Here is a 15,991-nt window from a genome sequence, read left to right as displayed (position 1 = left end):
ATTTTCATTGGGCGAGTGAACTTTGGAAGCTTTGCAATTACAACACCAATCTACTGTATATTTGAATTTAGTGTAATGTTTTGTCTCAAATTCTGAACACGTCTAAAATTGTGAACAGGTGAAAGCTGTCTCTGAAAAGTTTTTAAATTGTTATTGGTCATAGTCAACATTTGAGACAAAACAGTGATTTAAAATAAAAAATTACCGTAATAGCAAATCAATAAAAGTAAAATGAAATATAAGTATGCATATAAAGTCTAGTTTGGCAAAATTCCAATCAAGAAAAAGCTTAAAAACTTAAATTAAACTATTACAACAGGAAACTATTGAATTCGCGCCTATCAAAAATTCTAGGTAAAAATATTTGTTTCGATGAATATTTCTTGAAGTAAAATGTAACAGCGGAGCGTTAGCACAAAAATTAAAAGATTACTAAAATGGGGCCGATGAAGTGTTGTTATGTTCAAAAGTCAAAAGAAAGATCACTCAAAAAGTAGTTTGACCAAGGGTTGCATTTTAGTTTTTATTTCAACCTCTATCATTTGGGTACTCACGCTTCAGTTCTAGTTCTTTATTTTCGGTTGTGTGCGACCGGCCGGTAAAGACTCTTCGTACGTTTCGCAGTAGACGGGCGGTTTCAGTTAATCTGAAAAAGGTTGATTTGGAAAGGGCCAACGGCCAACAATGGGTTCACTGTTTTTCACTTCTGGATGTTTTTTTATCTTGTCGGTTTAAAGGTGAAATTTTTACTGGGCATTTTTAGCATTTGTTTACTGAAGTTTAGGATTTAGTTTGATAAACTTTGTTTTTCAGTATTGTTTACGTTGTGGGGAACTAAAGGAAAAGTTTTTCTGAAAATTCTTTGAAGAGGATCTAAACACATTTATATTTTCAAAGAAAACTCAGAATGGCAATTCTAATAGGATGCTGTTTGAGTGTATTTGGTTAAAAACCGAAAAACAACGGAAATTATTTCAAAACAAAACAATCAAACTTATAAAGTTAGTTAACACAATAATATTTGTTCAATAAATGTAGCAACATAAGACAGAAAATTTCATTTTTGCAGACATAAAAACTGGCAACACTCTCGATCTTGACAGGCGGGTTTTTTATAACATGAAATTTGGGTCACACTAGTACTTAAAACAATGTAAGATTTCTGTGTATGTACAATACGGTTGCAAAAGAAAAAATATGTTTAGCAAAAAACAGATATACGGTAACGAAAAAAAAAAATCACAGGGAGAACAAAAGTACGGAAAATTGTTATTTCAACGAGTTTACTCCAATTTCCATATAGGCAACGAACATTGATTGAAAGTCAGAGCTAGAGAGACGAAGAGCACACGTTGGAGAGCCAAGGAATGAAAAACTTCAATTTGGATGGAGGATGGAGCATTAAAGCAAAAGCGGATATTCCTACATGTAGGATTTATTTTATACAGGGAATAGAAACAACGACTTATAGTGCAAACACCGTATCATTTAGAACAGTTGGTTTAGGTGTCGATACTTTTCATACGTGTGAATGGTGAAAGTGTCTAATGTGGGTTTCTTTTAATAACAGGTGCCAAACTAGGATCGTGTAAATGTGATTATGTACTTTTATCCAGTTGATATACATTTGGCTTATACTTTGATTAATTGCATTTCATACATTGCTGTTAGGGCACTTGGGAGATTGCATGTTTTACAAATGGTGACTTTTACTTTATTTTTTCACAATTCATTGTGAACTAGTTTTTATCAATAAGCATCCATTGGATCTGTTTCCAATTTGTTTCATTTTTTCATTTGTAATCTGCAAGTCACCATTAGCAATATTTACTTACACCTGATTATTGATCCAAGGGCATGCATAGTTCTGAAGAAAATCGAAAAGTTCAAAGTTAAGGGTGTTTTTTAGTCTAAAACGATGTTGAAGTTTATGTGGAATTGATTTATGAGTGATTAAAGTAAATTATAGGACTCGACGGGATAGTTGCAAATTATTAGGGGACAGTTGTTAGTTGTTTTAATATCCTTGTGGGAGGAGTTGCATTTAAATTCAATAGCGTATTGCTGAAAGGATTCTAAAGGGGATGTTTGGAAATCTATTCTACTGTACTGTGATGATAATATTCTACGGTGATAATTCTAATATACGAAACTAGAGCGATTGGCATTCTCATATTATTATGAATTCTCAGTATTTCTGATTGTATGCGCTAAAACTGAAGGTAATAGCATAATTTTTCCAACCAATAAGTCGTATACTGCCCTTCTACGCTTACTTGTCCCATGTTCTATGAAAACTTGATGGACCGCGGGACAAATATGCATAGTATCAGTATTTTCTTCTTAGCATTACGTCCTCACTGGGACAGAGCCTGCTTCTCAGCTCAGTGTTCAGGAAATACTTGTTCATTCAAACAAGATCGGAAAAGCAATAAAGAGAGCGGTCGTATTGAAAAACTTGTTTTCTACTGTACTGGACAAAATTGACCGTTTTTCCACACAAAATGGTGAAATACAAGCCTCCAAGTATTCCGGATTCTATTTCTTCACTGCAGTTTTTAAATAGCTTGAAATTTTCGTAGTTCTAAATTTATAGCTTTTTATACACAAAGTTTCGCAAATTTTCAATTTTGACAAACATGACAAAATTTAAAATAAGAAATATTTTTTAATGGTTGTACAGTACAGCCCATAAAATGCGAAAATTGTACGAACTTGTATTTAGCACACAAAAGCGTGATTTGTTTGTTTCCGTAGGTGAATGTTCTGTATCATCACTGTTCCATGACTCGATATCGACTCATGGAACCATACTAAAAACAAAATTTCATGGTTGCTATGATGGTCCTTAGAAGTTCCAAAGGATTGCTGTTCCTTGTCTCGATATTTCCTTGAGTCGATGGTCCCTTCAATATCGACTCATGGAGGTTTCACTGTATAGACTTCTTCATATTAGTATTTTTGTCATATATCTTTTACTAACCTAGTTAATGTACTATATCAAAAAAAAATTCAAAGTTTTTGATCTCTACGTGTCAGAAAAACCATTTGATCACCGGCTCATAGTTTTTTTTTTAGCAAGACAGACCAACCAAGTGTTACGGTCCACACACAAATTTTAAATTTTCCATACAAGAGCTGTTATGTGGGGGAGGGAGGTGGTCTAAAATTGGAAAATCTTGCGTTACGTAATATTTGAATCATCCCAAAGAAAACAAACTGCTATGCTGATTATCAACGCGCGCAGGACAATTTGTTACTGGTGGCATTTCGTACTCATGCTGCGTGCACTAGAGCAGCGCGCTCGATTTTGCGCCCCGGGTCATCTACGCCTAATACCTTCAGGGCCGTTGGGGGACCACTTAGCGTCCACGTACGGACTTCAAATTTTTACTTGATTTTTTTCTTACCCAAATGAGCACTTTACAATGACGAACTTATAACATTTCGCATACAAAATAAACAATATGGTATGAAAAACGGCCAAAGTGTGCTTTATTATGTATGTATTCTTGTGCTCGAGATAAACGCATGTTTCGCAGTGTTATAGATTGTGCTACTTTTGCCTGACGGTCAGTTCTCCGAATGTCTGTTCCCAGAATACTCCATTTCTCTGAATAACCCATTTCTCTTAATATTTTTAGGTGTCTTAAATTTCAAGGTGGGGACTAACCTCTTCCTTATCAAATTGGTGGTAGTTTCGAATTCCACAACTTTCGGCATCTTTGGCCATTTGTTTTCAACTGAAAATGAAGAAATATTTCCTTCTTTTGATTGGTTATCCTTTTCCTAAGGTATGCGCACAGCAAAGAAAAACCCATGTTAAAAAAATATTTCAACCTATTTTGAAATCCAATTGATTAAATGACCCAAAGTGTGAATTGACGAAACATTCATGTAAAAAATCAACGTTCTGCCTTGTTAGGTTCAAATGCTCGAACTTTTTGTTTGATTCCATGCATAACGTTTTGCAAAGCACCGTTAGTTACAGGAAGATTAAAATCTTTTGGTACAATATTACTGCTGGGTAGATGTTTCGCCATCGGCGATGTCATATTGATTAGATATCAGTATCGGCGATACATCGGATTTAACATTATCGATATCGAATCGATATTTGATTAATTAACTCATTACGCGTGGTAAAAATGGACAAATTATGGGTGAAATTATGAAAAAAATCCACGTGCTCGGCTGGGATTTGAACCCAGGACTCTTGTATGCTAGACGAGCGCTTTACCAACTAAGCTACCGAGCCACTTGGTGACCCAATAACCCGCGGAGATGGATGGATATGGGTTATGAAAGGGGTCCGCGTGGTCTGTAGGGATTTGAATTCTAAACTTGTAACCAACTCAGTTATTGGGTCACCAAGTGGCTCGGTAGCTTAGTTGGTAAAGCGCTCGTCTAGCATACAAGAGTCCTGGGTTCAAATCCCAGCCGAGCACGTGGATATTTTTCATAATTTCACCCATAATTTGTCCATCTTTACCACGCGTAATGAGTTAATTAATTTAATAACCATGCGGATTGGATTACCGAACAGCTCAATATAAGCGTCAATTTCGATATTTGATATTTTTAAAGAACATAATTAAAAACAAAACCATAGGTTAATTTGCTACTATCTGTTTCAATAAAGGGGTCATTACTTGAATTTTTTAGTGATGCTATACCATATCCTACGGATGTCTAAAATTAAATAGAAATAGTTTTATTTATGTAATAAAATCATAAAATTTATTCGGATTATCGGACTTGTTATCGGACCGACAATAGTTTTATCGATTTCGGAAAATATCTGTCTGGGAGATATCGGATATCGTATCGATATATTTGACCATCGATAATACCTATGTTTGGACAGCTTTAATGCTGGGTTCTTGCATGTCATCTCTGAGCCACTTTTTTGTAATAGCATGATGTAAATTAGGACCAGAATAATACGGAACGCGTGTTCTTCTGGTTGAAGAGAAAAAGGCAATTCTGCAGACATTTTTTGAGATCTGTACCCGAAAACAAGCACAATTTATATCCGTGTGTAACTTTTTTGTCCGTGGGTAAAAATTGATGAAAATCTAGGTATAACTAGATTGGAGTGTATTGTTTACATGTGCAAAATTTCATTACAATCGATTCAGTGATTATTGAGATGGCATCGAAACAAGAAGAAAATCGCCGAAGAATTTTGCGCGCCGTCATAGAAAATCCGACTGTGAGCATGAGATGGATCGGATGATAATTGGGAATCACCCATACAACTGTCTCTGGGGTGTTAAAATCTTTTGAGGAGCCCCAGACGACCGAGCGGCGGGCTGGAAGTGGAAGCAACCGAAAACAGCTGACCCTGTGAAGGCCAGGGAGGTGTTGGATTATTTCAAGTGTAATCCGAATCTTTCGATTCACGAGGCTCTCTGAAGGCCAAGTGTCCCGCCTGGTTCGTTCAGCAAACCATGAAACGAGCTGGACTTCGTGTAAGGTGGTCCGGAAAGCACCGAAACGGCGTGATCAACAAATCACGGCGGCCAAACCCCGCGCAATGAAGCTGTATCGCGAGTGGTTAACGAAACCGATATGTGTGGTTATGGAGGACGAAACCTACATCAAGGCAGAAATGGACAAATTCGCCAAAAACTACTTGCTCTGGCAGGCCATATGCCAATGCAGTAAACTGAGTAAACCGTACATTACAACGGGTGCCATAAACAGCGAAATTTACCGCACCGAGTGCCTCCGGAAGCGTCTGTTGCCCTTCCTGCGGTCTCACGGAGACGAAACATTATTTTGGCCGAATCTGGCGTCATGCCATTACGCGCGATCGACTTTGGATTCGATTGGATTGAATTGGAAGAGCAAAAGAGAGAGAATTTCGCCGTGAAATGCCTAATACTTTTGAACGTAATGTACCATTTGGTCTCAAGTTCCGAACATTTCGAACAGTGTATAGGTTAAAACTAATATTTTCAATATTTTTCAATATGTATTGTAGAATAATTGATAATCCTGTTGAGATTTTTTGAACATTTAATTAAAAAATCACTGTTTAAAGTTAAATGTTCGGAATATGAGTCATGTTCGGAATTTGAGACAAAACGGTAAATCACTGAAGGAAATTACAACTTGGATCCAGAATGATCACATTTGTCTGCAAAAATATTTCAATCACTCTCTACTAAGGGAGCCGGATCTTATTTATGACACTTTTGATTCACTTCGGCAGTGGGGTTTTTTGATAGGTACAGAGTTTATATTTGGTCACAATATGCGTCGTAGTAAAGCGCTTCTTAGTGCAAAGTTTCAGACAATACGACCGGGAAAAACCCCCATGCCAAAGTGAAGTGCCCAAGTAGCTCTGCACCCTAAACTAGTGTATGATCACGTGTTAAAATCCTTTTGTATGCGTTTATAGAACCTCATTTATTTATCAGCTAAGCTTAATTGCTATGATGAATACCAATCGCTATAGTATCGTTGAAAGAATAAAATAAAATAAAACATTTGTCATCAAACAATTTCCTTGCACAATGGTAACACGCTAGCAATCGAATCGCTCGCTTATCCTAATAACGATGAAAGGCTTATTTGTGATATATGAATGTCCGCTTATGTCGTGTTTTACGGTTTGCATATAGATATACGTATTGGTAGGTATGCCCCCAGGTACTTAAATTTGTTTACAATATGTTGAGCAACCTCCATTTGGATTCCAATTACGATGTCTGGAAAATTCCACTACTGCTAATCAAATTGGTCTACCGGTTTATCATCAGCCTTTTTCTACTACAGTGAACCCTCAAATACGTCACTATCCGCTTGATACAGGTTTAATGGAAATATGCTGGATTCACTGTAGCTGTTTGCATACGAGGAAAAATCAGGGCCGAGGACCCTGGTCAATGAAAACAATTAGCTGCGATGACCGTCGACTTTCATTGATTGTGAAACATAGTGCTGGTGCACAACCGAATCGAGCACCGTACGGAAAACCACGTGTGTCGGTATGTAGCGAGGACAACAGTTTGATGACATCATTCATATTTAATCGCAGGGTCATTACTGCACGAGCACTACCAACATCATACAAGGACTGCATATCAGCTACAAAATCAAAACGAAATAAAACACTACGCACATTCACCGACAGAACGGAAAAAAAGATAATCGCTTGAAAAAGGTTACTAACATGTCACTACCTACGAACTAAAATAAAGAACTAATTGAGTGAAGTGGAACAGTATCGACGCGATAATTTCTTAGGGGAACGAACTTGGCGCTTTAGCCGTTGCTTTTAGTGAATTGGGAAGTGTTGATATTGGTGCAATGATTTCGGTTCGAAGTTTCTTCGTGTTGAGTCGTGTGGTGAATTTCGAGATCGTAGGACGGAGTTTCTTTCTGAACGAAATGTAGGAACGTACGGTTTATTCTACATATGAAGTTTTAACGTTGGTGAAAAACAAACTGCGAGGTGTTGAAGAGATTAAGAAGAACTTCAAATGGGTTTTTCTTGATTCTTTTATGTTACAATTTTATTTCTAGTTTCGATAGTTATATACAAACATATAATTTGCTCAGAAAATTCAATATCCTACCTACAGTGAAAACAGAAGTTGAAAATGAAAACAAAACTTAACTCAAAGACCTGTTCAGTGGTAAATAAATTAAAGTTGTTTGTTGCAGAATTGTTAACAATTATGATTCCTTAGAAAATAACGTTATCAGAACAGTGTATGAATTAAACAACATATAACTCTTGTATATTTACGCTATCTACAATACAATATTATGATCCTAGCTGTGGCGCTTGATTCCTAGGTGAAGACTTTCTAGTTTGAATTTGTGATCGTGTTTGAAACCTATTATTCTTCTGTTTTGAGATTTCCAACGTTTTCATTTGTGGTATATTTTTCTTTGCTAGGTCCAATGCATGGTCCAATGACGACTGTGGTAATACTTAATCATTTATAAGTGATAGAAAAATATGCTTCTGATTTATTAGTTATTATCTCTAGAGAAGACGAGTTTTGCATTGTAATTTGTACGCAATATAAAAAAAACGAAAATATTTCGGTAGGAAGATCCAGAATATTCGAAAAGAATTTAAATTTTCGGTGGTTCTTGATGCTTCAGAGAAGTCAAATTATATTTATGCTTACAGAATTTTTTTTTCATAACGACAGTCGTGTCACTTACAATACAGTGGGTGTTAATATCTAATCACTGAAATTTCTTGATCTATCTACATCTTAAGTAGGGCGCCTAACGGCTTCGACACCATTCGACTATTCTCGGCAATATTTTTTTTGCAATCCAACAAATAAATGAAGTTTATGCTTTGATTTATATTTATACCTTTTCGCTTTACCTGACAAGAAGTTGAAAATTTCGAATTCTTTTAAATTAAATAGGGCAAAATCACGTATGGCGACGTTCATCCAATGAAAGTGTTATTGACATGTATCAATAGTTAATTTTTATGTTAGAGTTACGTAGTTCCGTACACGGGTAAAAATGCGGCACTCTAAAACGGGAGAAAGAGTCATGATCTCGGGAGGAAGGTGTGTTTTCATGTTATGAAAACACACCATGACCAAAAGTCATGAAATCATTAAGCATTTTACCGTAACGCCGGCTGTACGTTACGTTTTCAATTTCTAACCGAAAAAATATGTCAATTTAAATCCTTAAATCATGAAGCATGTATGCTGGAACCATGAATAAAATTCATGGTAACATAAGCACTATTCATGGATTTAGTCATCTGTCATTTATGATTCCTATTTCTGATGCGAAAAGTGGCAATTTCGGTCATGAAATCATGAAGCATTATTTAGATGCCTGTAATTTATGATTCCGATTTTGGTGCTGAAAAGTCGCAAGTTGAGTCATGAAATCATGAAGTAGGATCCCTGAATCATGAAAACAGACATTATACGTCAATTAAAATCCCAGTTTATAGTTGCCATTGGTAAACATAAACATAAATAAAATGAAGATTAAAATAGTTATGGTTTTTGTGCCGGTAGTTTCGTAATAAACCGTGAAAAAATTCCAAAAACGTCAACATAACGAGTGCCACATCTTGATGCACAACAGTCACGATTTAATGACTTTAAGTCATGATATCATGAAACATAAAATTTTATGAATTCATGACTTATTGTTCATGAATCCGGCAGCGGATTTTTTCCCGTGTACATCAAAAGATTCAGCTAGAAGTGCGTTCAAACACGTCATAATATTCGTTCGTGGATTATCTCAGAAATTCTTGCAAATTTATTCTGAACCTACAAAGTTAATTATCACAGGCATTCTTCCAGCACTTCTTTGATATATCCCGTACATTCAACCATGAGAATCTATGACGAAGTATCGAAAGACAAAAGGTCGAAAGGACATAAGGTCGAAGAACGACCTTTTGTATTTCGTTTTTTGTACATAAACCCAACCAGAACTATTTTCAGTTTTCACAAACTTGCCCTAAGCCGCAAACCACTTTATGAAGCTAGTACCGTTTCTGAACAATCCAGCTTTTTACGAGCGCCAATGGCTGCCGCAAATAGCCTCGCTTTCTGGTATGGATCAAACGACATGACGTTTGGCTTGGGTTCATTCAATAGAAACGACCCAAGCCAAGTTCATTTAATAGAAACGACTAAAGTCATTAGTGGTTTTAAAAAGCTGGATAGGGTAGCTCAAATTCCAAGGAAGTATGAAACTCCAATCTTTCATTCAGTATTGGACAAAACATTTTTAGCTCTTTAGATTTTCCATACAAAATTATTAACTTTGGTAGGCTAAATCTCAGCTCTATATTATTTATATTATTATTATAGACAGTAATACAGTGGGGATTCGCTCGTTGGGGGTACGCTACATGGAATGTCTCGATTGTTGGATGTTCGCTGGTTGGAAAATATTCCAACTAAAAAGCACTCAAATGTCACCAGAAAATGTAAAACTGACTTTGACGTCTACGGTACTCAGACGCTTTGAAGTCTCCATATATAGAACAAATGCGTATGTATATATGCGTTTCGTGATGATTTGCTCTCCAGATGCGTTAGTGTGGAGCATTTTCAACAGCAGTCAGTCGTTCCAACTAACGGGTCGGATTCGCTAGATGGGAGGCAGTCGTGTTCCAACCAGCGAATCACGCTGTAGACAGTTTTGAATGAAACTACTAAATAACTTGAATTTTATCATACATTTTCGAGTATTTTTTTCCAATCACCAGTTCAAAAGTAGTAACAATTTGAAAAGACTATGAAGTTATTACTTTATTTTTTAAGTAATGTCAATAATGAAAAAAAAAATCAAAAAGCTAGTTGAACCGTTATTGCTTTTGAGCTTGTGGTTAGGAGAATTCACTTAAAAAGATATGTTGAAATTCAAGTTTTTCAAAGAATTGTGAAAATTTCACTCAAATCGGTCCATAAATAACACAGATCTAACCCTTTAAAGTTGACCATTTCGTATGAAAAATTGAAAAAAGTTGTGAATGTTTTGTCCAGTACTGTATATTTCATATAATCTTAATGTGAAACATCTCGGAATCCAAAGATGGCCGGCACAATCGCTGACTTGGGCCCCTACTCACGTTTTCAAAGGCACTAAACTGGAGAACCAACTTGAAAACGTTTCTGATCTTCTTATTTTAAGCTTTCTGCTATTGCACAAAGTCACGATTGTTGAATGTTTTTTTCGCTGGATTTGTGCTTTTGAAATTTTAGTGACATTTTCTGAATTTTCGGTAGTGTTTTTCAGGTGACCAAAAGACGATCTAGGTTTAAATTGAAATAACTATGGAGACATTTTAAAAAATGTTCCAAGCACGTTAGTACTGTAATGTGAGTACAAAACTTATTGGGTCTTGGAGTGAAAATTCATTTTTCAAATCATAATAAACAAAGTTGCCGCTAAATAAAGCTCAAAATTAATTTCTTTTTTAGCAACTATCTTTATCATAGCTTGAGTATTGAGGTTTGGTAATTTATAATCCATGATTTTTTTGTACCTTCATATAAATTTTCATTTCAACCTTTAACGTCTTTGGGCCACTTATAAATCTTCACAACAATGGTGAAAAATCTGACAAAACTCTATTTTTATCATCAGGATTGCAGGGCCGGAATTTTGGAAGGTGGAATATTCAAACATGTTTGTATTTCAGAGACTCATACAGGAATCAATCCAGAAATGTTCGAGGCTTTGACCAGGAATTCCATTAAGGACATCTCCTTGTATTGTTTCTTCAAGATATTATTGAACATATATCTAAATGAATTATTCCAGAGTTTCTGCCACATGAATTTCTAGATAACTCTTCATAAAATCATACGATAAGTATTTCAAGAGTTTCTACGCCGATTTATTCTAGTAATGTTTGAAGCTATTTCCAGGGTATCTTTGTTTTTTTAACCAGCTAAGGCTTTCTCAAAGATCCAGTATATCCTTGTGCAGTTTTTCTCTGCAGAAGTTCATCAGAAATCTATCAAGGACTGTCAGTTCTGCTATACCCTTTGATATTTTACCGAGAATTCTTTCTATGATCAATCAACGAAATTTTCAAGATTCATCCCAAGATTTTTAAATCAAAATTCCCAACCGCAGCTGGGAATGTTGGATTGGTAGCAGTCTTATTAACCAGAGCCTCTCTAGACAGGAAGCTCGATCAGTTAAAGTGTCTCAAATAAAGCCAAGTTGGAAGCTCGAAATATACTGAGCTTCGTATGGTATGCTACTGTTGGATGATATAAGGATATCGCACCTCTAGATAGCATCCAAGGAATTCTCAAAAACGTTTCTAAAGCTTCCATTTTTCTACTGGAATGCTTCAAACGATTTCTTCCGATTTAACTATAAGGAAACCTCCAGGAACTACTGTAGGAATTATTACAGAAATATTTTCAAAGAAATTTAAGGAATGATTCTATGAGTAATCATGCTGGATCTAAAGAAAAATTCGTGGAAAAATAATTGCAAAAAATCTTAGGTCAATTTCAAGGGTTCCAGAGCTTTCTGATTGACTCTTTCATAGGTTCTCAAGGAATTCTTGCGTGGATTTCTGGAGGAAAAGCTTCAGGGGTTTTGCCAGTAATTGTTTCAGAAACACATCCGGGTTTATTCTACGACTGGCGTGAGGTGACAATTGTCGTTCTCGTATAGCGAGCTGACAATTCTCGACTCGAGTGAAGTGACTCTCCATTTGATTTACACGGCGAGTCACTTCACTCGAGTCGAGAATTGTTACCTCGCTATATGAGACCGACAATTGTCACTTCACGCCAGTCGTATAATAAACCCAATTCAATGACACATCTGGAGATCCCTGCAGAAAATTATTCGGAAACACATTCATCCAGCAACTATACTAGCGATTTGTATTCTTCTCAGGGTTTCTTCCAGGTTTTTTCTTAAAAAAATCTTTAGAGATTTCTCTCGGAAAACCCTTAAAAAAATCCCACAACAAGTCCTCAAGGAGTTCCTACACTTTTTTTGTCTATTGATTATTGCAGCTATTTCCAAGGTTGCTTCTTTCCAAAATCATCCAAGAGATTCCCAAAGGACCAGAAGATCTTTGTACGAGTTCTCATATGCAGGGGTTCATTGTGTATCTAATAAATAATATTCAAGGACTGTCATAGAACTAGGATTTACTGACTTGGAAAATACGTCCCGAATTTTCTATTCTGGGATTTTCCCAACAAGTTATGAACAAATAGGGTAGATATGCCAATAGTGAAGGTACTAAGCACGATTGAACTTCATTTACCCGCTTAAATCCAAAAAGTGCAATCAATGTACATGTTAATGTTGTAACGGGGAGTAAAGACCATTGATTAATGAGAAAAATGATTTAATCGCAGTAGGCCTCGGCACGTCAGTGAAAAATAATACTCCCCCTATTGGTACACTGTTCCTTTAGTTGGTTGTTTAGCTTGTTTTTTTATGGGATCCTCCACTATAGGAAGACTTTATCGCAACTATTGGTACAAGTAAGAAAAGTTTAAGCTATGGGAAAAAAAGGGTTAATGACAAGACGAATTATGCCGGGACTACTAGTCAGGAATAATTCCAAGAAGTACCCTTAGAAAACATTGTGTTAAAAATCATGAATTCATTATTTTTTTGAGAATACCCTAAAAAAAAGTGGGAAATACACTGGTTGATCACTGCGAGTTCTTCAAAATATCGTAATGAAATAAACCGTTTCAATATTCCTGGAAGGATTCCTAACGGAATCTCTGAAATAATTTCAGATCATGCCTTAAGATAGATTACTGGTTGGATTCTTGAAGAAGCCCTGAATCTTGGTGAAAAACCTACGAAAAGCCAAGGAATGCTTATTGTTCATACTGGAAAAAAATATTGAGCAACTTTTAAAATCCTTGGAGTAATTTGTATTTTTAGAAGAACTCCCGATTGAATTTTAGGTAGTTCCATTGAAGAATCGTTGAATATATTACTGTTTCTTTGAGACATTTCAGGAGTAATCCTGAGAGAAATAACAAATGCATTTTCTGAAAACGTATTTAAAAAAAATCCTGGTTGAATTTTTAAAGGCATCGTAAAGAAAAAAAAATAGAGCGATTCCTAGAAAAAATCAGTTTTAAATTGTATAAACTCCTGGAGAAACTTGAAAGCAATTTCTGATAAATGTCTATAAATTGATTTTCAGGAAGGAAAGTAAGGAATTCCTGCAAAACTCATGACAAAAATCAACAATGTCTAAACAACAAATGACAAAATTCAACAATGTCTAAAGAAAAATACCTTGTGTAAATGTCACGAGGATTTCTAAAAAAAATGCTTGGAAGTACCCTCTTAGAAATTTCTGTTTGGAGTCTCTGAGGAATTTTTAAGAAAAAAGCTGTACAGAATTACTCTTCGATAGATCCTGTTTGCTTTCTTTTTCTTTTCTGCTGGTTCCTGACTGATGTCTCTCTGGATTCAGTTTGGTCTCTTTCTGGACTATTTTTTCACACTGACCTTATCATAATTCCTAGGGAATTCTTTGGAAGAACTTCTGGGTAAATCCGTAGGGTAATTCATAGAGAAACTTAAAGACAAATCTCCTAAAAATTCTGATGGTGCTTTTCGAGTAGTTCTCAAAAAATAGATAGAGTATTTTTGAAGATCAGGAAATGAAGAATCACTGTTAAATTCTCAGAAAAACATATATAGAGAATTCTCTTGTAGAACTGTAACTAAGAAGAAAATTAGGAAGATTTTATGGAGAAACTTCTGGAAGTGTTCATTGATGAGTTGCAGAATACGTAGATTCGATATCGTAGGGTTTTTTAAAACAATTTCTGGAATAATTTTCAAAAACAAAAACTATATTTATGCTGTTTTAAGATGTGGTGCTGCTGGTTACTAGCTTTACGCGTCATCTGGGACAACGCCTTCTCAGCTTAGTGCTCCTATTAGCACTTCCACAGTTATTAACTGAGAGCTTTCTTTGCCATTTGACCATTTTTACATTCGTATATCGTGTGGCCATCACGAAGATACTCTATGCCCTGGGAAATCGAGACAATTTTCAATCCGAAAGATGCTAGACCGGCGGAATTCGAACCGACGATCCTCAGTTCATTAGGCCCCTATTTTAAGTACATCTGGGAAAATTCTTAAATGCACCTCTCGTTAATTTTTCCAACGTATCCTATTTTTTAAATTTTCTGCAGTAGATATAGGAGAAAATTTAGATTAAATCCTTAAACTTTTAGTTCGACAAACTCCAAGAGAAATTATCGAATCAATGTTTGGTAGGGTTTCTGTAATAATTCTTTAATATGTTTTGCATAAATTCTTTTGAGAACTTCCAGGAAGAATCTATAAAAAAAAAGTTGAAAAAACCAACATTGGAAATTCTGAAGAAATGTAAAGGAGAGCTTGTAGATGCATCTTGAAGGAATTCCTTGAAAACGTCTTGGAATCTTTTATGAATTTCTAGAAGATGTTTTAAGTTATACAAATTTGAATCTATATGATAGAATCTCATATGTTGCAAATCAACGAATTCGTGAAAATCATGATCACTGATACGATCATTGCATCCTTGCTGAAATCCATACAGCTTGATTCCCTAATTCCTGCAATAGTTTTAACTTTGAAGTAAAGAAATTGTAATGAAAGATTATATAGCATTTTCGTCCTTCTGAAAGTGTCACAATAGCAAGCTCAGAAGCAGAATCTGTCTCATTTTCTCGCTGGTAATAATAAACTCTGTCCTTAACTGATCCATACTTACATTGTTTTATTATTATTTAACTTTCTTTAGGTGGATTTTCGCTATTGGCGAATTCGCCACACATTCTCATCATGTTACTAAATTACCCATTCGATGTTTTAGTCCTTAAAATCTTCTGAAATATTATAGTGTTTTCTATATATTTAATAAAGCATTTGGAACAAGAAAAAAGTTACTTTTATCGCAATGGTGCTCTTTGGAATTGGTACAATAATACTAAACTGACATCCTACCGTGTACTTACAACTCTTCAGAACCCCCGTAAGTCAGCCTAAATAGTGAACCGTTCATCTGTAGAGCCACCACTGATAGGTTCCAGCAGTGTGAAGGTGGAGTATCTCCTGTGAAAAATATGACCACAAACATTGTCAAAATAGCAAAAAATGCTCATTTCTAGCACTTAGAAGCGTACCCTTCACCATCAAGACGAACCTCATTGGCAATATGTGCGAAGCGGCATTCGCAATTAGTTGATAGAACCGTTCCACGTTGCAGGATTACCACAGACACGATTGGACACAAGCAAGGTTTTAGCACACTTTGTATATCTTTGTTTTTACTTCCACATGGCTGTTAAATAATTTGTTTGGATAATTTTTGCTAGCACAAAAAGTATGATTATTTAAACAATAAGACAGAAATTGCATAACTTATACCTACGTAGGAGTTTGGGGATGAACATGTAGGGAGTGATCACATCGGTAGACTGGCTTTCGGCTTGTTGGAGTTGAGAAAATT

General features: G+C 35.6%; 1 protein-coding gene across 11 annotated transcripts in view; it reads right to left on the bottom strand.

Annotated features, from left to right (window-relative positions):
* The window catches only part of LOC5566589 (probable phospholipid-transporting ATPase IA), a 328,884-nt gene that overhangs the window by 23,759 nt on the left and 289,134 nt on the right, over positions 1-15,991 (bottom strand). For 2 of the 11 annotated variants that reach the window (XM_021853379.1, XM_021853383.1), the window contains 2 exons: positions 1,836-1,867; positions 567-646 (listed from right to left, as the gene is read on the bottom strand). The exons of 5 other annotated variants lie outside the window; for them this stretch is intronic. In XM_021853379.1, coding sequence (XP_021709071.1) covers positions 642-646; positions 1,836-1,867 — 37 coding nt within the window. In that variant the 3' untranslated portion in view covers positions 567-641. Of the gene's footprint in view, positions 1-554; positions 647-1,835; positions 1,868-15,497; positions 15,595-15,991 lie in introns of those variants that run through there. 4 more of the 11 variants (XM_021853376.1, XM_021853378.1, XM_021853377.1 and 1 more) reach the window with 3 other exon arrangements.

Source organism: Aedes aegypti, chromosome 3 (assembly GCF_002204515.2).
Source record: "Aedes aegypti strain LVP_AGWG chromosome 3, AaegL5.0 Primary Assembly, whole genome shotgun sequence".
Classification (NCBI taxonomy): Eukaryota; Metazoa; Arthropoda; class Insecta; order Diptera; family Culicidae; genus Aedes; species Aedes aegypti.
Note: the sequence above shows the minus strand (reverse complement) of the source record. Positions and strands in the feature narration are given on the sequence as shown.